Raw genomic sequence first — 20797 nt, 5'->3', positions numbered from 1 at the left:
CCAGCTGACTTCCTGCCCTTTGGGCAGGGGGCTGGACTCGATGATCTCCTGAGGTCCCTTCCAGCCCTGATGTCTATGAAATCTATGAACCTAAACTTCCCTTGCTGTAACTTGAGCCCGTGGCTCCTTGTGCTCTCATCTGCCTCCACTGAGAACAGTCCAGGACCCTTTTGCAACCCCCCTGCAGGTAGTTGAAGGCTGCTATTAATACCCCCCAGTCTTCTCTTCTCTAAACTAAATAATCCTAGTTCCCCCCAGCATCTCCTCACAAGTCATGTTCCCCAGTGTGTCCTAGGATTTGAGTTTGCCTTTGAAGAGTTTGAGGCTCTTCTTTCCCCATTCACCTATATCCATGTGGTTGACATTATGTTAATTAATCAGATTGCCTTTGGACACTTTGTAATGAATTTTTAAATAAATGCCCAGTGTCTTGGTCCTGCATCAAAATCCATCTGATTAGCCCCCCTCTTTGCTTCATCTTCCACTTGGTGATTACAGAGAACGCTGCCAGTGCAACGTGCCCAAATTCTTTTTCCCAGCTGATCAAGCACAAATTGTCTGCCCTTGTCCATTAGTCATGTAGATTTTTCACTATTAAGTGTGTGCATTTCTCTTTTTCTTGCTTCTTCTCCAGCCCACATGGCAGGGCCAGAATTATGGATAAGCCCCCAATAAGAGACATCTCAAGCCACTCTGCTTGATTCCAGCAGCGATAGCTCCCCGTCCCGAACACCCCTTCCCCCGTGACGTGGGGGCAGATAACTGGTCTGCTCAGAACTTCTGCTGTGGTAGGCATAAGGCAGGGCTTTAATCAGAAATGACTCTCAGTCTACATCAAGTGGTCCACATGGGTAAAAATAATCTAAACTATACCTGTGCTGTGATGGGCTTTACATTATCTGTAGCCACACAGGAATGAGAGTTAGGCATCACTGATGTTTGCTAAAAATATCAGCTCAGTGCTCAGCAGGTGTCAAAGAGGCAGACAAAATGTTAGAGATTACTAAGAAGGGAGTTGTACACAAAATAGAAAGTATCGTGATGCCCCTTTAAGTCCATGGTGCATCCCTACCTTGAATACTGTGCCCAGTTCTAGTCCCCACACCTAGAAGAGATATAGAAGAAGTACAGAGATGGGCAGCAAGGATGATTAGTGGTATGGAGGGGCTTCCATATCAGGAGAGACTAAGAGCTAAGCCTGGTCATTTAAGAAGAGGTATGCTTGGGGGAAGGGGGAATGACAGGGGTGCATCCCCACACCTTGTCTAACAGAGGTGTGACGCTCCAACTCTGGCCTACCCACTCAACTCTCCCGTGCCACACCTTGATGGAATAATAGTTATGATGTTACTTGGACGGGAGGCTGCCCATTTAATACCCCGGCACTAGGGGACGCTATCCACCACTCCAAACCTCACCTACACAGTGGCCAACGCTTCACAGATGGTATAAGCATTGACTTACACCCCCTGGCACTGGGGGTCTGATCACCCCATCACCACACCCCCTGGCACTAGGGCTTTGCACAGCAGCATGCCCTACTGAGGCCGCCTTCTCCCCACGTAGCCTCATCCCAGTCCACCAGACAAACAACAACATAAATGAGCCCCTGGGCTATAACATAATAGCCCTATAAGCCACATTCTGGCTCCTTAAAGCCCCAAACTGCTCTTTGCACACTGAACACCCCCAGCTCTGGGTACCTTATGGACTCCTAGTACCCCATTAACCACAGCACGCTTGGGTAGTTCTGCCATGCAGCCTCCGTCCTGGGCTTTATATGTGCCCAGAGGCCTGTCCCCTTCCTGTCAGCTGGCCGGCTTGGGTGGTTGGGCTATTAACCCCTACCCTCCTGGTGCTTGTTGTTTCTGTAACCCCGGGTCTTAAAGGGGCTAGGGTTCCCTGTTACACAAGGGTTTACAAAGTACTAAATGGCAAGGAGACAGGAAATGGGGATTTATGATTTACTGTCTCTCACAACATGAAACTAGGAGGTAGTAAGTTTAAAACTAACAAAAGAACATTTTTCTTCATATCGCATGTCATTCAACTGTGGAACTCATTGTCACCCGATGCAATTCAAAAAGGGATGGATCAGTTCTTGGAGGAAAGGGGCGACAGGAGCTAGGTATTGAGCGTGGGTGTTAGGGCTGCAGCCTCTAAACCCGAGCTTCCCAGACCTTAAATGCTGGAGACTGCAAGTGGGAGAGGAACAGGGGAAAAATCCTTGGTCATAGCCAGTTCACTCTCCCTTTCAGCATCCACTCTCTGCCACTGTGTGACACAGGATACCGGGAAAATGGACCTACAGTCTGACCCATTAAATGGCAGGTGTTATGTTCATCTCGTATGTTGAGTTATTGCTCTTTCAGCTGACATCGAGCTGAATTCTGTACTCCGTTTCAGTGGAGTTTGTGGCTTGATGTCAAGATAACGAAGATGAGGCTCAGGTCCTTCATGTTTGATGTTGTACTGACCCCAGACTTTGTGTTAAAAGCCTTTACAAGTGACATGAGATCCATCCAGTTGGATACAGTTGCTACCAAGCTGGGTTAATGTGCTTCTGAACTCCTGCATTGAGCTCTTTTCTGTCTTTCTCCACCAGATACCGTCTCGTACTTTCCAGGTTGCTTCTCTTCAGCATCCTGTCTGATAACTGAGTCTGCTGGAAGTGATCCATGAGCTGAGGGCACTTGGGCACTCAGAGTTTTAAACAAAAGCCACATGCTGGGAATCGATGCTTTTCGTTCTGGACACGGCACTGCGTAGTGCCCTTTATTAAAGACCTCTGTGCCGAGTTTTAGCAGAGAAGTCTAGAACCAACTTCTCAAGCGCTCACCGAAGATCTTTTCAAAAGTCAACAGCACTGCTGACCTCTGTGCTAGTGGGCTAATTTTAGTTTGCATGCGTGATAATTTACCTGGATATCTGTCTTGATCCACATCTCTTCCTGTCCTTTATCAGCTGCTGTCTGCTGATATACTAGCTGTTGCATTCCTCACCAGAGGTGGTTGCATTTCAGCAACAAAGTGCCTTAATCCTAAAGGCTGCAGGTAGTTTTTCACATCTTCCACTGTTCAGAATTTTTGCAGAGGTTTTTAAAGACACTGGGTTTCCTTTTGTGCCAAGCTCAGTGCGCGTCTTAAAGGCCCCTGCAAAGTTTGGCATTGCTATATGGCACTAGAAGTGTGCCAGAAAATTGTGTGTATCTATCTTATGGTATGCTGTTGTCTGGAGGAATAGTCAATACTTAGATTAGAGGAGTAGGAGTGAAGGCTCCTCGGTTCTAATGTCAGACCTGAAGTGTACTGTGTCATTGCCACATGCCCCAGTTTATCCATCTGTAAACAGGGCTAATATGATTTGCCTGAGCCTTTTGTGTGCTTGGGGTTTTTTACACTTGATTTAATGTTTGTATTTTGACATCATCTGCTCAAAGAAGCCAAGAATGCATAAGTGATCCTGAGTCAGACAGTGTCACTTGTTCAAGCATCAGCCCTACTTGGGATTGATCTTTTGTTATGGGTGGTCTGAAGCCCTAGCCAGGACCTGTCCAGGAAGGCAGTGAGGCACGGTTGTGTTTGCTGGAAGCTGCTCTCCATGTTGAGAATCCTTCCTTTTGCATTTCCTACAACCAAAGGCCCGTGGAGGAACGTAAGAACGCAGAAGGGGGCTACTGGGATCCTCAGGGGTTAAAGGAGAGCCTCTTGCACAAGGGGAGCCTGGAAGAGCTTGGCTTGTTTATCTTATCAAAATAAAGCGGGGGCTGCGGGGTGCAGTTGCTGTCCATAAATGCAATGGGGGGCAAACATCTAGGAAGGAGAAAGGATAATGTTGGCACAAGAGCAACTGTGCGGAGAGTAGAGTTGCTAGTATGTTTAACCTGGAAACTCAAGGCAGCCTTCTGCCCATCATGGCAACGAGGTCCTGGAGCAGCTTTCCGGGAGGAGCAGCTGGGTCAAAAAAGTTTAACTAGGCTCAAGAAGAAGCTTGATCATTTTATAGAGGGGCAGCGGTTTGTTGGAGAACTGAATTCTGCCCAGGAGAACATAACATAAAAAACATAAGCGCCATTTACTGGGTCAGACCATAGGTCCATTTTGCCCAGTATCTCATGTCGCACAGAGACAGAGAATAGATGTTGAAAGGGAGAGTGAACTGGGTGTGACCAGGGCTTTTTCCACTGTGCCTCTCACTTGCAGCATCCAGCTTCTAAGGGAAGCTGCCTTCCCAGTTTGGTTTCACGTGCATTAGTGTTGCGTGCGCTCAACTTGCCATCGGCCCAAGTGTGTGCATATTTTTTAGGTACAGGCTAGTCACCACCTGTGTGATACTGTGACTCTGAAGATGCAGTAAAGCTGGAAATCTCTCAGTGACTGAGTGATGTAGCAAATAGCTTGCATATCTCTGGCCCTCTCCTTTGGAGAACTTTAATTTGTGGTTACAGAGGACAAACTTGCCAGCAGTGCCCAAGTGCTTCTTCAGTGACTTTTGAAGAAGAGCCTTCAGATAACGTTCACAAATCCTGCCACTCTCAAAGAGCTGCATATAAATGGATATGGAAACTGAGGCACAGAGTGGGGAAATAACTTGCTCAAGGTCACACCAGGGGTTAGCTGAGAACCTGTCTCCAGGTTTTCCAGTGCTGTAGTTTCCCACAGGCTCATGCTTGCTCCATTTGTGCTGATTTTCTTGTATGGAAGGTTTACTTGGTGCTTTATTGCAAGGTTTATTATTGCTTGCTAATATGTTTTGTTGCATTTGAGGAGAGAGAACTGGAAACAGAAGCAGGGCGCATGCTGGGGACTGGAGTGGGCGTTGTATGCTGTGCAAGTCTGATACCATCTCTTCATAGGTGGAAGTATAATGCCACACAAGCAAGCTGCGATATGAAAAGATGTGATATAGAGACAAGCACGTTTACCTGGGTGGCAGGCTTGCTTTGTGTGTTTCTTCCCCTGCGTTACTATAGCATGGTCGATTTTTTTCAGCTCTGTTCTTATGGATCATAACAGTTACAGGAAGATTTAATGTGTCATGACGCACCGTTTCTTTCAATAGCTGCAACTACAGCACAGTGAAATGTAATGAGCTTATTTAGTGGATAAGGAAAAAAAACTAGGATTTTGTTTCTTTTAATTTCAGAAGGGAAACACTGCTAGCTATTGAAGTACACTCAGACGGCTTCCTGGTAGAAATCAAGAGGACCCTGACCACAGCGCAGAACAGCAGTGAGCGCAGAGCAGGGGACCTGCAGGTCAAAATGTTGCTGGTGTGACTATTTAAGTCATGGAAGTAGCAAACTTGGCTGCAGCGGTGTTACTTTACGTGTACAGCAGGGTAACTGAGGACAAAATTTGGTGTAAGCACCTGCGCTGGTATAAGTGAGTAGAACAGGGCTTCTGTTTTGTTAGCACCTACCGTGAATCCAGTACTCTGTTGTCCAGAGAGCTACGTGTGTTCAAACAGCAGCCGCTATCTGGTGGAGATCTTGTTTTCAGCAGAGACTAGTGAATTAATTCCACAGGGCAGACTGTAGCTCTTCTGTGGAAACCAGGTTTCTAGTAAGCAACATCTCTCCTGCTTTCAGTAAATCTTGGTTGGTGGGGAAAGAGAATGCCAAGTACCTCAAGGAGCAGTGTCATTTCTTGCTGATTAAGTCTCTGTGCCCAGTCACCATGAGCTGTAGTAGTGGTGCCAGCTGAGTGCCCTGAAAAGCTGATACTTGTGCTAGGAGAGCTCAGGTCTAAATGTATTTTTCAGCATTATTGCCTCATAGCACCTGCAGGTTCTGCATTGGTTCTGCTCCAGTTCACGTGCGGTTGATGCTGAGAAGCATCGAGACTGGACGCTTCTCTTTGCTCCCGTCCATTCTGTGCAGTCCCCACAGGCTGGATGACTGCTTTTCACCACGCAAGCCAGAACTGGGCAGAGAGGAACCCCGCTGGTGAGATAGGGCATGGGATCTTAAGTTTCTCGACAACCCTTCAAAAATCAGAACAGTGCAATCTAGCCCAGGCTTCTGAATAAAGACCTTGCCGGTTGTGGAAGCTGCATCCTTAGGACTCTGGCCATTTAATTTCTCACTTAGAGGCTCCACACTGTGTGAAATACTGTACTCATTCATTCAAAACTCGTGGTTCTCCTCTCAGACTGACAATGAGAAGACAGTCTCCAACTGCTCTGAGTAGCAGGTTTGCTGAGTCCCAGTTAATTATCAAGTGAATGGTGCTCAGCGTAGGCTTCCCTGTTGGAAGCAACCCAACGCTAATCTTAGTACAGAGGTCTAGGAGGATGCCGAGCTCTGAGAGCTGGAAATCCTGCCTCTAACAACCTCTTCCTCTTCAACTGTGTGGGCTAAACTTCCTTTAACTTATCTGGACCAAATTCAATCCAGATGTAAGTAGTGCAGCTCCGCTGATGGTCGACCTTTCTTTTTGTAGACAAGTATTCTCATGTACAGATGTGATTTTGACAATATATATACACAGTGCTAAGGGTTTAACACTTGCGCTGTTTTATACAGGTGTCAGGATTTTACAACGGTCCAAGAGCCAAATTACCCTGAAGCTTGTTTAGGGAGGGAGGTGCCAAATGCAAAAGATTTGGAAAGCTGCAGTATTTACAGTGTTAATCTGATATGCCTTTAGACTATCTCAGCAGATTTCCATCAGGCTGATATTACTAGCCTTCCTCATGTGGACTGTGGTACCAGTGTGAAACAAATACAACCTCCAGTCAAGGCATTTATTAAACATTATCATTTATTTTGATTATGGATAGTGCCTTTATTTCAAACAGAATAGTTTACTCACTGCAAAGTTGTATGCCTGTTGAAAAGAATTAGCATTTTAAAAAAGTCTTGGGTACATGCAAATTATATTGAATTTTGCCAGATTTAGTAAAACAAGCAGCAGAGCCTCTTCTAAGTTAGCTACTTGCATATGAAGGAGAAGCAGCAACTGGCAGTGTTAAGCCCCTCTGGAAAAGGAATGCAGATTTATAGTGCAGGGATATGATGTAGACAGAGCTGAGGGGAAGACTGAAAATTTTGAATGCAATTGAACCCAGAGAAAACCATGCCAAAATTTTTGCCATTCATGCCTGAGCCAGAGAGTTGGCGCAGTAAAGCTATTCAAAGAAAAGGACTCTAGCGGAAAGCCAATTGGCTACAGTTTATGCCAGGAAATTGTTTGATCCTTATAATTGTATTAAAATTCTAGAAAGTGGGGATGGGTCTTGCTGCACATTTCAGATCCCTCCCCAAATTTAGTGGAAATTAAGATCTGGGTTCAAACCCTGCAGCAGGAGTCCCATCTCTGCTGTAATGTGGTGGTCCATTCGCTGTCAGAAATTCAAAGCTGTTCCTCTTCTAAAAAACGTTAGAAACAAAGCACTTCTGGTCACTGGGAAGAAGGAGGGAGTCAAATGACCTAAAAGCCTTGCAGAGGCCTTCAGCTGACTGACGCCTGACTACCCCAGCATGGCAGTGTATAAAAACCTCCTTTGGAAAGGGTTCGTTTTTCATTTACAAGCATTCAATACTGTGGTAAGTATCTGGCAGCTTTTTCCCTTTTCTGCATCTCGGAGACAGATGTGAACTACAAGTCGCGATCCCAACTTTGCAGATGGCCCCCTGAGTCTCTAAAAACAGACCCAGTGCCACTCTCAGATCTGCTGATGGAAACCCCAAGGAATGACATGGAGATCACTGGAGTTATCTGGGGTTCACAGTGGCATGACTAAGAGCAGAACTGGGCTTAGGGTTTGGCAAAGTCAAGGTCAGTTTGCTGGTCCAACTCCTGTTAAGGCTAAAGAGAGAAACAGTGGTTCTGGTTTGTGAATAGAGCTAAGGAAGCAGGAACTTGAGTGGAAGTGCACCTTTCTGCAGGTGCCCAGCATGAAGAATATGCACCGGTTACATGGCGTGTACTCGTTGCACGGACCCTCTACAAAGGGCTGCATTTCCTTCTCACTGCTCAGCAGCTGGTGCAGGGAAAGATCCCTACTTGTTTTTTTACTAATCAAGCACGCTACCTTGCAATGCCAGTTGAGAAAGGAAAAAGGTTTAATTTTTGTCTCTGCAAGAGTCCTCTTTGGGACAACAGCAGCCTGCCGCTCACATACAAGAGAGAGGCTATTTGAAAACCAAGATTTTGGTATTAATGATCTCTCTTCCAAAAAGGAGATCCTTCCTGCAAAGTCTGTTCTGTTGTCTTCGATTTCTGTGCTATTTAAGGGGCTGGTATTACGACACTACAGAGACCAATATTTTTTGAGAGAGAGAAAGCATAGTGCATCACTAATGTTTAAAAATATGTGGTCAGCTTTAAAAAATATAGGTATACAATGATCACATTTAAGTTCTGTATGAAAAGAAATAAGACGACATTCGCAAGGATGAGACAAAATTGCCAGTCTCAAGTTCTCAAAGCATTGTATAGAAATCTGAACATGTAAATCAACCCTTAATAACCTTCATAGATGAGGTATCAGTTTTAAAGTGTCTCTGTGTAAAGTACCCAGCCCAGTGATACACAGCTGCACATCATGTTTGAGATGTCACTGCAGCTGTCACACAGGCAGCCTCCTTCTCGGAGTCGTGTTTATTTGGCAGTGTCCCAGCCTCCGTCGTTCTGTCTCTCAGGGGCTGTCTGGAGCCTGTGCTGTTGACCTGGTCAGGTTCATTTCTGCCTCCGTCACCTAAGCACACGTCCTCCTGACTCTCTGCCAGGCCATCCAGGCTTTCCAAGTCACTCATCTGGCCCTCTCCAAACTCTAGGATGGTCGGCAAGTTGCCTTGTTTAGGGCATCGTTTCCGTAGGCTGACCAGGAAGGGCTGTGGCAAGGAAAAGATGTCCACGTTGTTGCCCAGATCGATCCAAGTCACCCTGGGAAACTTCTTCAGGTCCTTCAGCATTTCTGTCAGATCCCGAAGGATGGCTTTTGTGAGCCGGTTCCCATTCAGGGCGAGTGTGGTGAGATGAGGCAGAGCACTGAGGACAGGCAAGAGTTGGAGGAGCATCTCATCGGTCATTTCGGTGAAGCACAGCTCCACGCTGTCAATGTGTTCTGAGCTGTGCTGGAGGTATGAGTTGACACGGTCCAGATCTTTTGGGGTCAGTGGGATGCCGGACAGATCTACTGTGTTGTCTGCAGGCTTCCCCACCAGGATGGCTTTCAAGCTGCGGAGAAACGACAGAAACGTTAACAACGGGCACATCAAGTTGCTGATAAGCATGGCTTCCCAGAGAGGCGGGTGTTGGGATTCTTTCAAATAAGACCCTATTTTGTGTTGGGGGCGGGAAAAGTCACTCATTGCCAAGCCATGGAGCTGAATACTGGAAGCCTTTGAAACTCACAAAAATAGGAAGCGATAGGAAGCAGTTGCACAGAAAAACAGGAAAGGGAATGGCATGACAGTGCTAATGTAGGGCATTTATGCCTTGGTAAAGTGTGTTGCATTGGGTGAAAAGCATGATAATTTTTGCTTCTCCCTGGATTATAAAGGAGGAACCTGAAATGACGAGATGAAGCACATTTAGCCTAAAGACCACATCCATGGCAGACCTAGCAGCTGGATGGCCTGACTCAGTTTAAATTGAGAGCCTCCTATGATTTAGTCATAATAACCATTGTACCCTTCAGCCTTGGAGATGAGCACTATGTTAGTGCTTTTGATAAAACAGTCCTCTTGAGGGCCATGTGGCGGCTGATTTGTGTCTGTGCCAGATTGGAGTTACACAGATGAACTTCTTTAAAGCAAATCATGGACATGCCTACAACAGGGACCAACCACCTGTCACCAGCTTAACTGTCATAGCTGAGGACTTTCCACTAATGAATTATTCTGAATGAATTGGGGAACTGAGGGAGTTCCCTGCATGTTAACGACTCCTACCAGCTTAGTTAGCTAACGTTTCTTATCTGTTGCAAAGGCAGGCATGACGGCTTTGTGCCAAAACAGCAAGCTGCAGTAAGCCCCCGAATTTCATTATGCTCTGAGCTGAAAAACAGTTTTGTCAAGCTACTGTTTTGTCAGACCTTAGCAATTCTCTTTATCTAAGGTTTGGTTGTTAATTTGCTGTGTTAATCAAGATGGAAACAAACCCTTTCTCTGGTGTTTTTTAGATTATGAAGAATAACTAGAGCTGAAGAGCAGCCTAGAAATCTTAGAGAGAAGACAATGCAACTGCCTCCATGCTGCTGCTATTGATTTACTCACTCCACAATGCTGTGTGAGGTCTAGCTCATCTCTGGAAGTGTTTTTGTTGCCTAGGCCTAGGATTTAAGGCTGCACATGTTACTTATTGAAGACAGAGGAACACCCTAAGGGCTCCAGCAGTGTAGATCTTTTTGCTCAAAGCCTGGTAGGGACTGATCTTCTACGCAGTCCAGGTAAGCAGATATACAACCTCATGGTGTGATGCTCTGCCTGAAAACACCGAAGTAAATTTTCTCAGGGCAGTAGCTAAACAGGATGGGAGGAAACAAACATTTCCTCCTCATAAAGCAAAGGTTTGGGGTTATTTTTAAACCACCCTAATGCCATACGCATTACCCCAGTGTCCCAACACGGACTGCGGAGTTCAGAGAGCTGCTTTCTGGGTATTTTCCCGTTTTGTGACCCAGAACTTAGCAGGACTGAGTCCAGGACCCAGGACTTAGCAACAAGCTTGCTGAGAGCAAAGCTGCCATGGCTCTCTGTTATCTCCCATTTCAGATATGACCTTTGAATACATTGGTGCTGGCTGCTTTCCACTGGCATTTTCCAGAGAGCAGGAACCCAAAGGACTCGGCCCCTTGAAGCCTGTACTAAACACGACTGATACATTGATTATGATTTTGGTAAATGGGTCTCCGAGTGCGAATATCCTAAGTGACACAGGAAAAATGTGAAATTTCAGGGCCAGTTGTGCTCTAAGTTTTAGCCAAGTGTCATCTAGATGTCACTGTAGTCACCTCAATCCATGCTGGTATAATGGACAGCCGTGCCTCTACCCCTGTAAAGTCAAGAACAGGTGGGTTTGGATTATTCTGCTGGTGCAGATACTTTAGTCCTTTGACATCTTAGATGTTCAATTCTTAATATGGTGTGGGCTGTATCTGTTCCACACCGAGAAGTGAAAGGGATGTTTTGTACACTGTGATGCCTGTCGCCATGGGGAGAACAACAAGGGGTCATGCATAAGGCTGCACAGAATATTTCAGACCCGGGCAGGAGCATTCGCTGTCCTGAACTCCCTTTACCTGCAGGCAGAACTAGACATGACACAATAAAAGGTCTGGAAAGGAAATCTGAAATGACTCCCTGCTAAGGAAGCATGAGAATGGAGATTCAGGCTCATCACTGTGGCTACAAGGCTTTATCTAAATGCTAGCTGTAGAAAATTGACCAGCAAATGCAGGCCCAAGATCTGCCCCAAGTCCTATATTCTCACCAAGAGGCTCTGGGATTCTTGGAGTTCACCGACTCTGAATAGTCCGGCAGTACCATTACGCTTACCAGTAATTAAGTCTCTTTGCAACTTGTGTAAGGTTTTCTCTTGAACTTGAGCTAAGGTAGTCCTGCTAACAGTATTACATGCAGTTCACATTTCCACCCCCTCCAGAATGAGCAGTTTGAAGCAGTGGAGCCAGACGCATGAAGTGCAGGCATGTGCTTCGGGTGTAGATAAGGCCATTAACATAATATAATGGCCCTAATGTAGGTGCAGCTTTATCGTTATAAAGGTGCCATGAACCGCTAGTTTGTCTTCCTGTTCACACACAAGCTCTGTGATCAGTTATTTGACACTGAAATGACTGTGTTGATGTCAATGAATGTACTGGAATAAAGAGTGATTTGGAAGGAGGTAGCACCAACCCCTAAGCAGCACAGCAAAGTGGGTACAAACCACTGAGCACAGATCTGACCTGTGTGTGCTGCTCTGAGGCTGCAAGCAAGGGTGTGTGCCAGAGTTTTGCTGGGGGCATTGCTGAGCCATCATTCTTGCTCTGCCTTTGGAAGCAGATTAGGCTCTGGTTTTGCAAAAGACAAAACTGAAGCACAACAGCAAAGGGATTTTACCTGAGGTCACTGAGAAAGCCAGGAAAAGCATGGTGGCCAAGAAACTCTTAATTCTCCCTGCACATGCCACTTGCTGGGATGCACCTTTTATGCATCCTGTATGGAAGCAGAAGCTCTTGTACACTGCTGCCCTTTAGGGGGTGACATGGAATCCTTTTCCACCCTCCTTCTGCATATGTACACTCCCAAAACACATCCCACGTCCCCTGTTTTTAGCTAGGCTGGATGGGCATCTGGCTGGAGTCATCTGACCCCAGCATTGTTTCCTGCCTGGGCAGGGGGTCAGACTTGTTCTGTTGAGCTCCCTTCTGACCCCTAGCATCTATGAATAAGTTCAGAGCTGCCCCCTCCCTATGGTGTGAGACCACAAGGGGAAATTGCATTTGTGTGTGTGTTTAAGCAGTTCAGTCTTTTGTCCACTCCCTCCCCACTTTGGCCCAATTCCTTCTTTTAATGGAGAACCAGGGTGGGCAGGGTGTGGTTCTGCCCGAGTGTGCTATCCTTACAGTGCTGCTGAGTAGCTTGAGAGCTGCAGGCTGCTTCCCATGTGGTTTTGATTAGCAATTAGACCTCGCTTCTCCTGGCTCTTGCCAGTGCTCCATTAAGCCTCTGTGAACCCCTGACTGGACACGTGGCATAAAAAAAAAGGCTCCTAAATGTGATTTGAATGGGGAAAACCGGTCTGTTTCTCACTCGGGATGGATTCCTGACAGCTCTAGGACATCAAGGAGAATGAGTGTGAAAGCCAGAACAGCCACGGATCACTTGCAGGGAATTAAGATTACTGGCTGTGTTTGCAGCCTATGATGTGCCAGAGGAAGAGTTATCAGGTGTTATAGCACAACCCCAGAATGGCAGAGAACATGTTGGGGAGAGGGAGGAATGAGAAGCCCTGTGACACCTGGCTGTGGAAGCTGGGTGCTGGGTAGGTTAAGACTCACTGCCCTCCTTCCCCCCCACCTCCCTGCTTTCTGGTGCAGAGTAAGTTTTGCCCAGGGTACAAGTTACACCTCTACAGTTCCAGCACCAAGCAGCCACCTAGATAGACTGCTTAAGACTTGCACAAAGTTGGAACAGAGCAGCCTAGTGAATAGCTGCTTAGCAAAGAGGATAACAACCTGGTTGCAATCTGGTCTCTAGTGTAGTCAGCTCAGTTTAAAAATTAGCAACTACATTTCAATGCCTTGTTCCACAACTGCTGTGTAAAAGGGTGTTGGCAGTAGGGTGGGAAATCGAAGATGCCAGACCATTCGGGCTGCAGAAAGGGAAGTGCAAAGCTTTTATTGCCATCATTTTGGTCTGCTTGATAAAAGCAGCTTATTCCTGAACTAGTGGCAGCCAGAAATGTATGACCTGCTTCACCAGATCTCATTTATGACGCGGGTTGCCTTTTATTCCCCACTCCCAATAATTATACGAGCCAGAGGAGATAAGGGAGAGTAGAGCTGAGAGGTCTCTGCTCATTCCCTCTAAAGAGGCCTTTGTAGCCCGAGTTGAAAGAGAATGTGCATTTGTTTCAGCTGTGGCAGAGTCTACAAGTAGTATGTGTAAGAAGAGACGCTGCCACGCAAAAAGATAATCGTACACACATGCACAGACTACTCAGGCACACAATTTCCCAGATACAGGTAGAGAATACCAAATGCCATTTGAAATCCACGCACAGCACTGTCTGCAGTTTGTACCCAGTTTCAGGCACTTCAACATTGGCTTCCATAGCCGTGTTTGTGTGTGCGTGTGTGGATGCATGTGTGTGCTCCTGGCTGTACTTTTTGGGGTGGGGCTGTCCCCCTCTTCCCTCTGGCCAGCCAAATGGAGCCCTGCTGGATCTGGCCCACGGTGGGACTGGCTGCTTCCCATTCGGCCCACTGGCCAAAAAGGTTGAGCACCATTGATCTAAAGAGTCAGGAGAGGGTCAATACTGACCCAGCCATGATTCAAACCGTGCCTAGAGGTGAAGGGCTGGATTTCCTCAGCTACACTAGGGCTTGGCATGTGAAAAACTGTGTGGATGGATTGTCTCATTACCTATCCCCTGACCGCACCCCCCGGGTTTATTGCTTCCCTCGCTGCTATAGTCGGACCTGTTGGGAAAACACTGAGATCTGCTGGGCAAAGCTGCTACATACTTACCTACAAAATATGCTCTGGATTGTCTGTGCAACACTGAATTGCAGTAACTTAAAATGAAGGCAGTAGGTCTTTCAGCCTAGTTATACTGGAGACCTTGTCAGCCATTTGTCCCTGGCCTCCCTCGGAGTGACCAGCTATAAACAGAAAGGGACTCTTGTACAGATGACCTGTGGTGTTCAGCAGTAGTCTGAAGTGGAAGTCCAAAATGTGATTTATCTGGTTCTGCTCTCAGAGTGCTTACTTGGCTTTATCAGGTCAGGCTGTTAACTTATCAAGCTGTGGCTGACTAGGAGATGAGCTTATTTGATGGCATGGGTACTGCCTGGTGTTAATTCAGTAAGCTATAATTTTGACTCAAGGTATGAGGCTGCCTGCTTTGATGAGGAAACAAAATTGTGATCCAGATGACGGAAGAAATATCAATAGAGGATACAGGCCTAGTTTAATAGTATATGTATGTTTTGGAGTGTACTGCAGGCAAGGTTATTCTACAAGTCATTCATTACCTGTGGTGCGAGACTTACGGGTTGTCTTAGTCACACAACGTCTGTCGGCCAAAAAAATACTGTATTTTCTCACACGCAACATGCCCTAAAATATAAATACGCACCTTGTTTTTGAAAGGCCGAATGAAGTGGGGAAAAGAACTGGTAGTAACTGAGTAGTAGCAAGTGGGAAGTGGAGCCTGCTCATCGTCTGTTCCTAGTGGATCGTGGCAGATTTTACTTTTGGCTTCAGCCAGTAAATGGCAGAACCTGCTCTGACTTATTTCTCGCACATAAAGCACACTCCAGTTTCAGCAGCTGGTTTGGGGGGGGGCAGGGGGGTGAGTGATGTTGGAGAGAAAATATGGTACTCCTGTGTGGGTGCCACAGGCAGTAATGAAATCGTACTTCTCAGGCAGTCTGATATTATGGTGCTGAGTGCAGTGTAGCTATCTAAGTAACAGCCTCCTTTGGGGCTGCTATTCTCATTAGCACCTATCTAGACAGATATAAAAGGCAAGCACTTGAACTTAGCCTGCAAATTGCATGTGGGTGAACAAAGGGAAATGAAATCTCAGACCTTCTGAAAATGTAAAGCTCGTAAGGCAGTCACGGTGGTTCTCTGCTACAGGAGCTTTCCTTAAAAGGCTAAAGTAGTCATTTCAGTGTGGCAGCCTAGACACATGGTAGGTCCGTTATCACTAATGTTTAATTACCAAATCCCAGAATGGATAGGGCCGGGAGGCCACAAAAGGTTCAGGCTCCTTCCACTCCAGGCTCAGCTGAACACTACATCTGCTTGCTGTTTTCAGTTTCAATTTGTGCTGTAGCAGTGTCTTTCAGATATTTTATCCTGGTGGGAAGGTACCTTGCATCAGAGTCTCATCGGGTCCAGGAGGGACTGCCATCCTAGCTGAATATAACACTTGTGCAAAGGAAATGATGTAATAGGAGCAAGCCCCTGGCCTTTTATCCTCCTCCTTTTAGACTAGTGATTGCATGTAATGCTGTCTGTGCTAGGGGAGCACCTGACAAGCCAGGAGAATTAAAACATTTTTCATTTGTGGCTCAGTAACCCCTTTATGCACCCATGCGGGGCAATCCCCTCTGCTCCAGAGGCCTGTCACAGTGTCACTGGAACATGGTCTCTGGCTGTGGAATATAAGGCTTATGTCCACAATTGCTTCATTGCTGATCTGCAGAATACAAAGTCTGTTCCCTTCCTTGTCACCTGCAAACAGCCTAATGCAAGGAATTAGCTGCACACACACCATCATTATCTAATGGCACTGCCTTTGTGACTAACACACACAACTTAAATATCTAGGCTCCCTGGGATCAAAACTTTGAATCCCAATAGGTTGAGCTTACTGCTCTGTCCAGCTCTGCTCTCACAGAAATCAATGGTAGTCTTAGCACTGACTTCAGTAACAGCAGTTAGATCAGTGTGGAGGCTTTTGAAAATGCAATGCTAAGTGAATTACCCACAGTCAGAGGGAACCTATGGAGTGACCGAGAACCGAGCCCTAGGTTTCCAGGCCAGTATTTCAGTCATAAGATCATCCATTTATAATAAGTGGTCTGTCTAAACCCAAAATAAAAATGCTTATAAATGTCTGACTTGTAACAGTTATTATCAACAAGATTTTTTTTTTTATTAAGCATTTTGAATACCGTTTTTCCAGCCCTTGCTCAATTTTACACTGAGTAATACTGTTTGACTTATACAAAGTCGCAACCTTTCCTAACTGTGTAACCGTAAGTTGGAGGGGTATTGTGATTTATGCTCATGACTACAGGTTTGGCAGAGCAACAAAGACCCAAGGCAGCTCATGCAAATTTTGATCAGTACAATATGCAGAACCGTTTCCTTGGCTTGTGCTAGGGCAGCTTTGTGAAACGTGACAGCAAGCCAGGAAATTAACAAAAGTACTTCCAGCCTCTTTCAGCTCGCGCCAATTCATATAATCCTTCTTACTAAAAATAATAAGAGAAACCTAGGCTTAATGCTGATGCACTACAGGTTGTACTGGGGAGAATTGTTCCTGGATCTCAGACCGGTCACATGAACCCAGAGTTAAGTTCAGTTTAATTATGCAGACCTATTCCAGTCTGCAGCACTACAAAAAGTCTTTACATTTAGGACAATGAATTTCTGTTCTACAAACATAAAAAGGCTGGTTGGATGCCAAACATATTCAGAGCTGTTCAAGGGAACATTTAATAGTTTCTTTTACTTTGTCTCTTTAGAACAATGTCCCCTTTCCTCCAGATAGTTCTTTCTGTTCAAACTATTTTTACACAAATCAAAGTCTCTTCTGAAGAGGCTTTTGACAAATGCATCATCGATTTACATAACCTTAACCATCCTGTTGTGCACCTCAGTGGTGGCTGTGGCCCAGGACTGGGGAACAAAGAATCTCATTGCTCCAATATAATCCTCTCGAAATTATAAGAGCACTGATTGGTGTCCACTCGGGGCTGAAAGTCAGGATGACGACAGAAACAAAAAGGAGAAAGATGCATCATTCCTTGAGATATGCATGCATGCACAATGATGTCATAAAGAGGTTGCAAATGATGGAGTAGTCATGTCTGCCTTTTAATAAGGAGTAAGCAATACTGGCTGGGAGTCTTGTCCACTGACAGGCAGCACGGGTATCTCTGGCGTATCAGACGATACTGCCAGGGGCTCTGAACCCGCCGGGCGCAGCGCAAGAGCAGGGCAGCTTTGCCAGAGCAGCACGCAATAAGCTTTCCTTGCAGTTTGCCCCAGAGCACCTGAGAGCTGTCCATGCGAGAGGGGAGCTGCTGGACTAGGTGGGCCACAGGTTACCCTGCTCCTGTGCGCTTGGCAGCAGGGGAAATACCCAACAGACAGGGCTGCAGGGAGCCGTCTGCTTGGGGCACAGGACATGGGCTGTAGCAGATCTGTCCTCTTTCTAGGCGCTGGGTCTGTGGTATGGGCATACTACCTCCTGGAGCTGCTCTGTCCCCAGAGGCTCGGCCCGTGATCTGCCATGCATTTGGTTGCTTCAGGCTCAGTGGTGCAGCGTGGAAACCTGGCCTGGTGAGCGACGGCTAGACATGCTGCCCTGCATCCAGGCCTGACCATCCAGAAGGAATCGGGCACTGCCCTAAAAGCTTTTGTTGCCTCTGCCTTGCATTGCTGCAGCCCGGTCTGCAGAGAACCGAAGGCCCCAGGTACTTTGGTAAAGCACATGCAGGCAAAGCCCATGGCCCAGGTCACCCGCTTGGTTGCCAGATCCCCAGATTGAGGGAGACAGCTATGCAACTGTGCTCCTTCCGCTCCCAAGGCTGACATTTACACCACACTTGCACTCTCCTTCTGCTCCCAAGGCTGACTGTTTCACCACTGCTGCTTTTTCACTGCTCTTCTGCACTTTTTTCCAATGCTATCTTAAATGCAATGTCTGCCATAAGGTGCTGCTGCTTTCCAGTAGCTCCTGCGGAGAACACTTTGCTGCCAGAGAGCCATGAAATGGGTAACTCGTGGTAATGATCAGCACTGCAAGACATGTCAATTCACTTAGTTGCTTTGCAATTAGAGAAATCTTGCACTTCTCCTGCAATGCATGAATTTAAATGTTAAATGAAGCCTTAAGCGCCTCTTAACCTTAACACGTTTGCATAACTCGTTCTAAAACCAGGTTGCGAATCCACTGCGAGGGGAACTTGGCTGCGACAACTCTGGGATGAGACCAGCTCTGAGGATTCATTGGGGATGTGTGCACCTGTGAGGGGGGAGTTTGAGCTCGTTTGAAACACACTCAAACAAGTTGAAATAAGCTTCCTGGAAATACAGGTGTGTGGCAGATTTTTCAGGGGTGCAGCGGGAGTTGCTGTAACAGCGCATTGGCCCTATGGTCCACTGGATCCATTCATCCAACAGCCAGTGCCAGATGCATCATCAGGTGCAGAAGCCAGAGGGAACTGGAGGCCAGAAGAGCAGGCACGCGCTTCTAGGCCGTGGCAGCACGGAGGAGCCGGCTCGCAGCACCCAGGGTGGAAGGTTGGCGGAAGGGGCTCTGGGACGGGCAGAGCAGAGCTGGCTCCTTCTGCCCCAGGCCACCTGCTCCCCTCACCTTCCCCTCCATGTGGCAGACACTGGAGACTGGCACACGACAGCGCTGCTGTACCGCGCCAAGCGCTGGGTGCCAGCGTGTCCTGGGGAAGGAGGCTGGGCAATGGGGGCAAAGGGTTTCCTGCCTGGGCCAGTCAGCATCCATGCACACTCCCTTTAGTAACACGTCCACGCAGCCATGGGCCTGAGCTGCGGGCACCGTGGTGGGATGCCTGGAGAGGACCAGGTGCATGCCCGTGACCCGACCATGGAGCGGGCCCCGGGGAGCCGCGGCCGGGGCCCAGCTGGGCTGGCGCGGGGAGGCGCTCGCGGCGGAGCAACCCTGGAGCCCACCAGCCACCAGTCCGTGCTCCCGGCCCCGTGACGGACAGCAGGATCCCCCCCACCCCGGCCGGGGCAGGTGCAGCCGGGGGGCCGGGTGCTGCCCCGGCTCAGCCTGACGAGCCCTGCCTGTGCCCGGGGCAAGCACCCCGGAGGCGGCGGCTCTGCAGGGGCCCGGGGTCGCCCCCCGAGAGGGCGGTCTGAGCTCGGGGGCAGGCCCAGGCTGCCTCGGCCGGGGCTGGCTGAGGGGGGCTGCCCCAGCCTGCACCCGGGGGTCATGATCCAGCCCCGGTGGGGTGGGGGGAGCACCGTCCCCGGGCTCAGGGGCCCCCCCAGCCGGAGCAAGGCCCTACCCCAGCTTGGGGCAGAGGGGGCGTCCCACAGCGGGGCCCCCGGCCTGCCCTCGCGCCCCTCCAGCACCTTCACCCAGGACAAGCTCGCGGGGGGGTGAGCAGCCTCCGGGGCGCAGCGTGGGGACCCCCCCACGACAGCAGAGGTGCCCCCCCAGGGGTGCATCACCTGGGGGCTGCTCTGAGTTTTGCCCAGTTGCTGCCCAGCTCATGGCCATTTATTTGCTTTTTGGGGCCCCGGGGGCAGGTTGACCGTGGTCTGAGCCAGGCCCTGGGGAGGGGACTCGACACAGCTGCGCTCTGCAGGGCCACTGCTGCCCGCAAGCCAAGTCTCCCCCAGAGCGGGGGGCCAGGGCACGGTGCTGTGACGCAGGCGCAGGGGGTCTGGACTCACTTGTGGCTGGAGGCCTCCGAGCCCCCTTCTCTGCACCCCTCGGCTGGGCTCATGCAGGAGCTGGGACCCCGTGGTAGCCCCTGCCGAGCAGCCGGAGAAGACCGGTCCCCACAGGTCAGGGGGACGTGCCGCACGGCCTTGCTTTCTCCTCCCAGCCACGGCCAGTACAATGGCCCTTGGCCCGCAGAGGCTGGGCAAAGTAAGAGTGAAAACCGGGCCTGGAGGACACAGTGCCAAACCCAGAGGCCCTGTCTGACCGCACGGGGCCTTGGCCACCAGGCTGCAAGCCAGGCTGGGCCACCACCTTCCCGGGGCTCCCCTTGTTGTGGGGCTGGCACGTGCGCGCAGGGACAGAGTCAAGGGGCCCAGAAGTGAGGGGCAGACCTAGCCGGGTCCTGTGGTGCACGGTGCTGGGCCCCTCAGTGCGGGTGCTGGGGGGCCTAGGTTCAGGTCCCGGCTTCTCCCTGTTTTGCGGGCAGGCACGGTCCTCTTTCCGTGGCGGGGCCTGGCCACTGCGCCTCAAGGGGCCCACGGCCGCAGCAGCTCTCAGCCTTCCCTGGTACTCTGGTGGTAAGGGTGCTACCCGAGGTGGTGGGTTCAAGCCCTGCCCTGGCTCTCAGTGAGTCCCTGGGGCTGTGCGGAGGTCAGTTGGGGAAGGTCTCAGCCTGTGACTCCAGGTTGAATGGTAGGGGGGTTTTTTGCACTTTGAAGCCCCCAGTTTTCCTGGTAAAACCAAGGCCCAAAAAAACCTGGCCAGCCGCCAGGTGGTTCAGGACAGATCCAAGTGGGCTACAACCTCAAGTCCCCTCCGACTCGCAACTGCGATCACCCCTGAGCTCCAGCTAGAAGGCAAGCGCCGGAGGGGGAAACGGTTGCGTAGTAGATGGCGGCCAGGGGACTCAAGCCGATCAGGGACTTGAACCCGCAGCCCCTGCCACC

General features: G+C 48.9%; 1 protein-coding gene across 1 annotated transcript in view; it reads right to left on the bottom strand.

The window, feature by feature from the left end:
• Window positions 1-6748: 6748 nt before the first annotated feature.
• LRRC75A (leucine rich repeat containing 75A) overlaps window positions 6749-20797 on the bottom strand; it is a gene marked incomplete at its 5' end in the record, with an annotated part of 163478 nt that continues 149429 nt past the window's right edge. Inside the window, one exon of the mRNA XM_019545305.1 lies at window positions 6749-9185. Coding sequence (XP_019400850.1) covers window positions 8549-9185 — 637 coding nt within the window. The remainder of the gene's footprint in view (window positions 9186-20797) is intronic.

The sequence above is a fragment of the Crocodylus porosus genome, unplaced genomic scaffold (assembly GCF_001723895.1).
Source record: "Crocodylus porosus isolate Cpor-Errol unplaced genomic scaffold, CroPor_comp1, whole genome shotgun sequence".
Lineage (NCBI taxonomy): Eukaryota > Metazoa > Chordata > Crocodylia > Crocodylidae > Crocodylus > Crocodylus porosus.
This window is presented reverse-complemented; position numbering and strand designations above follow the sequence as displayed.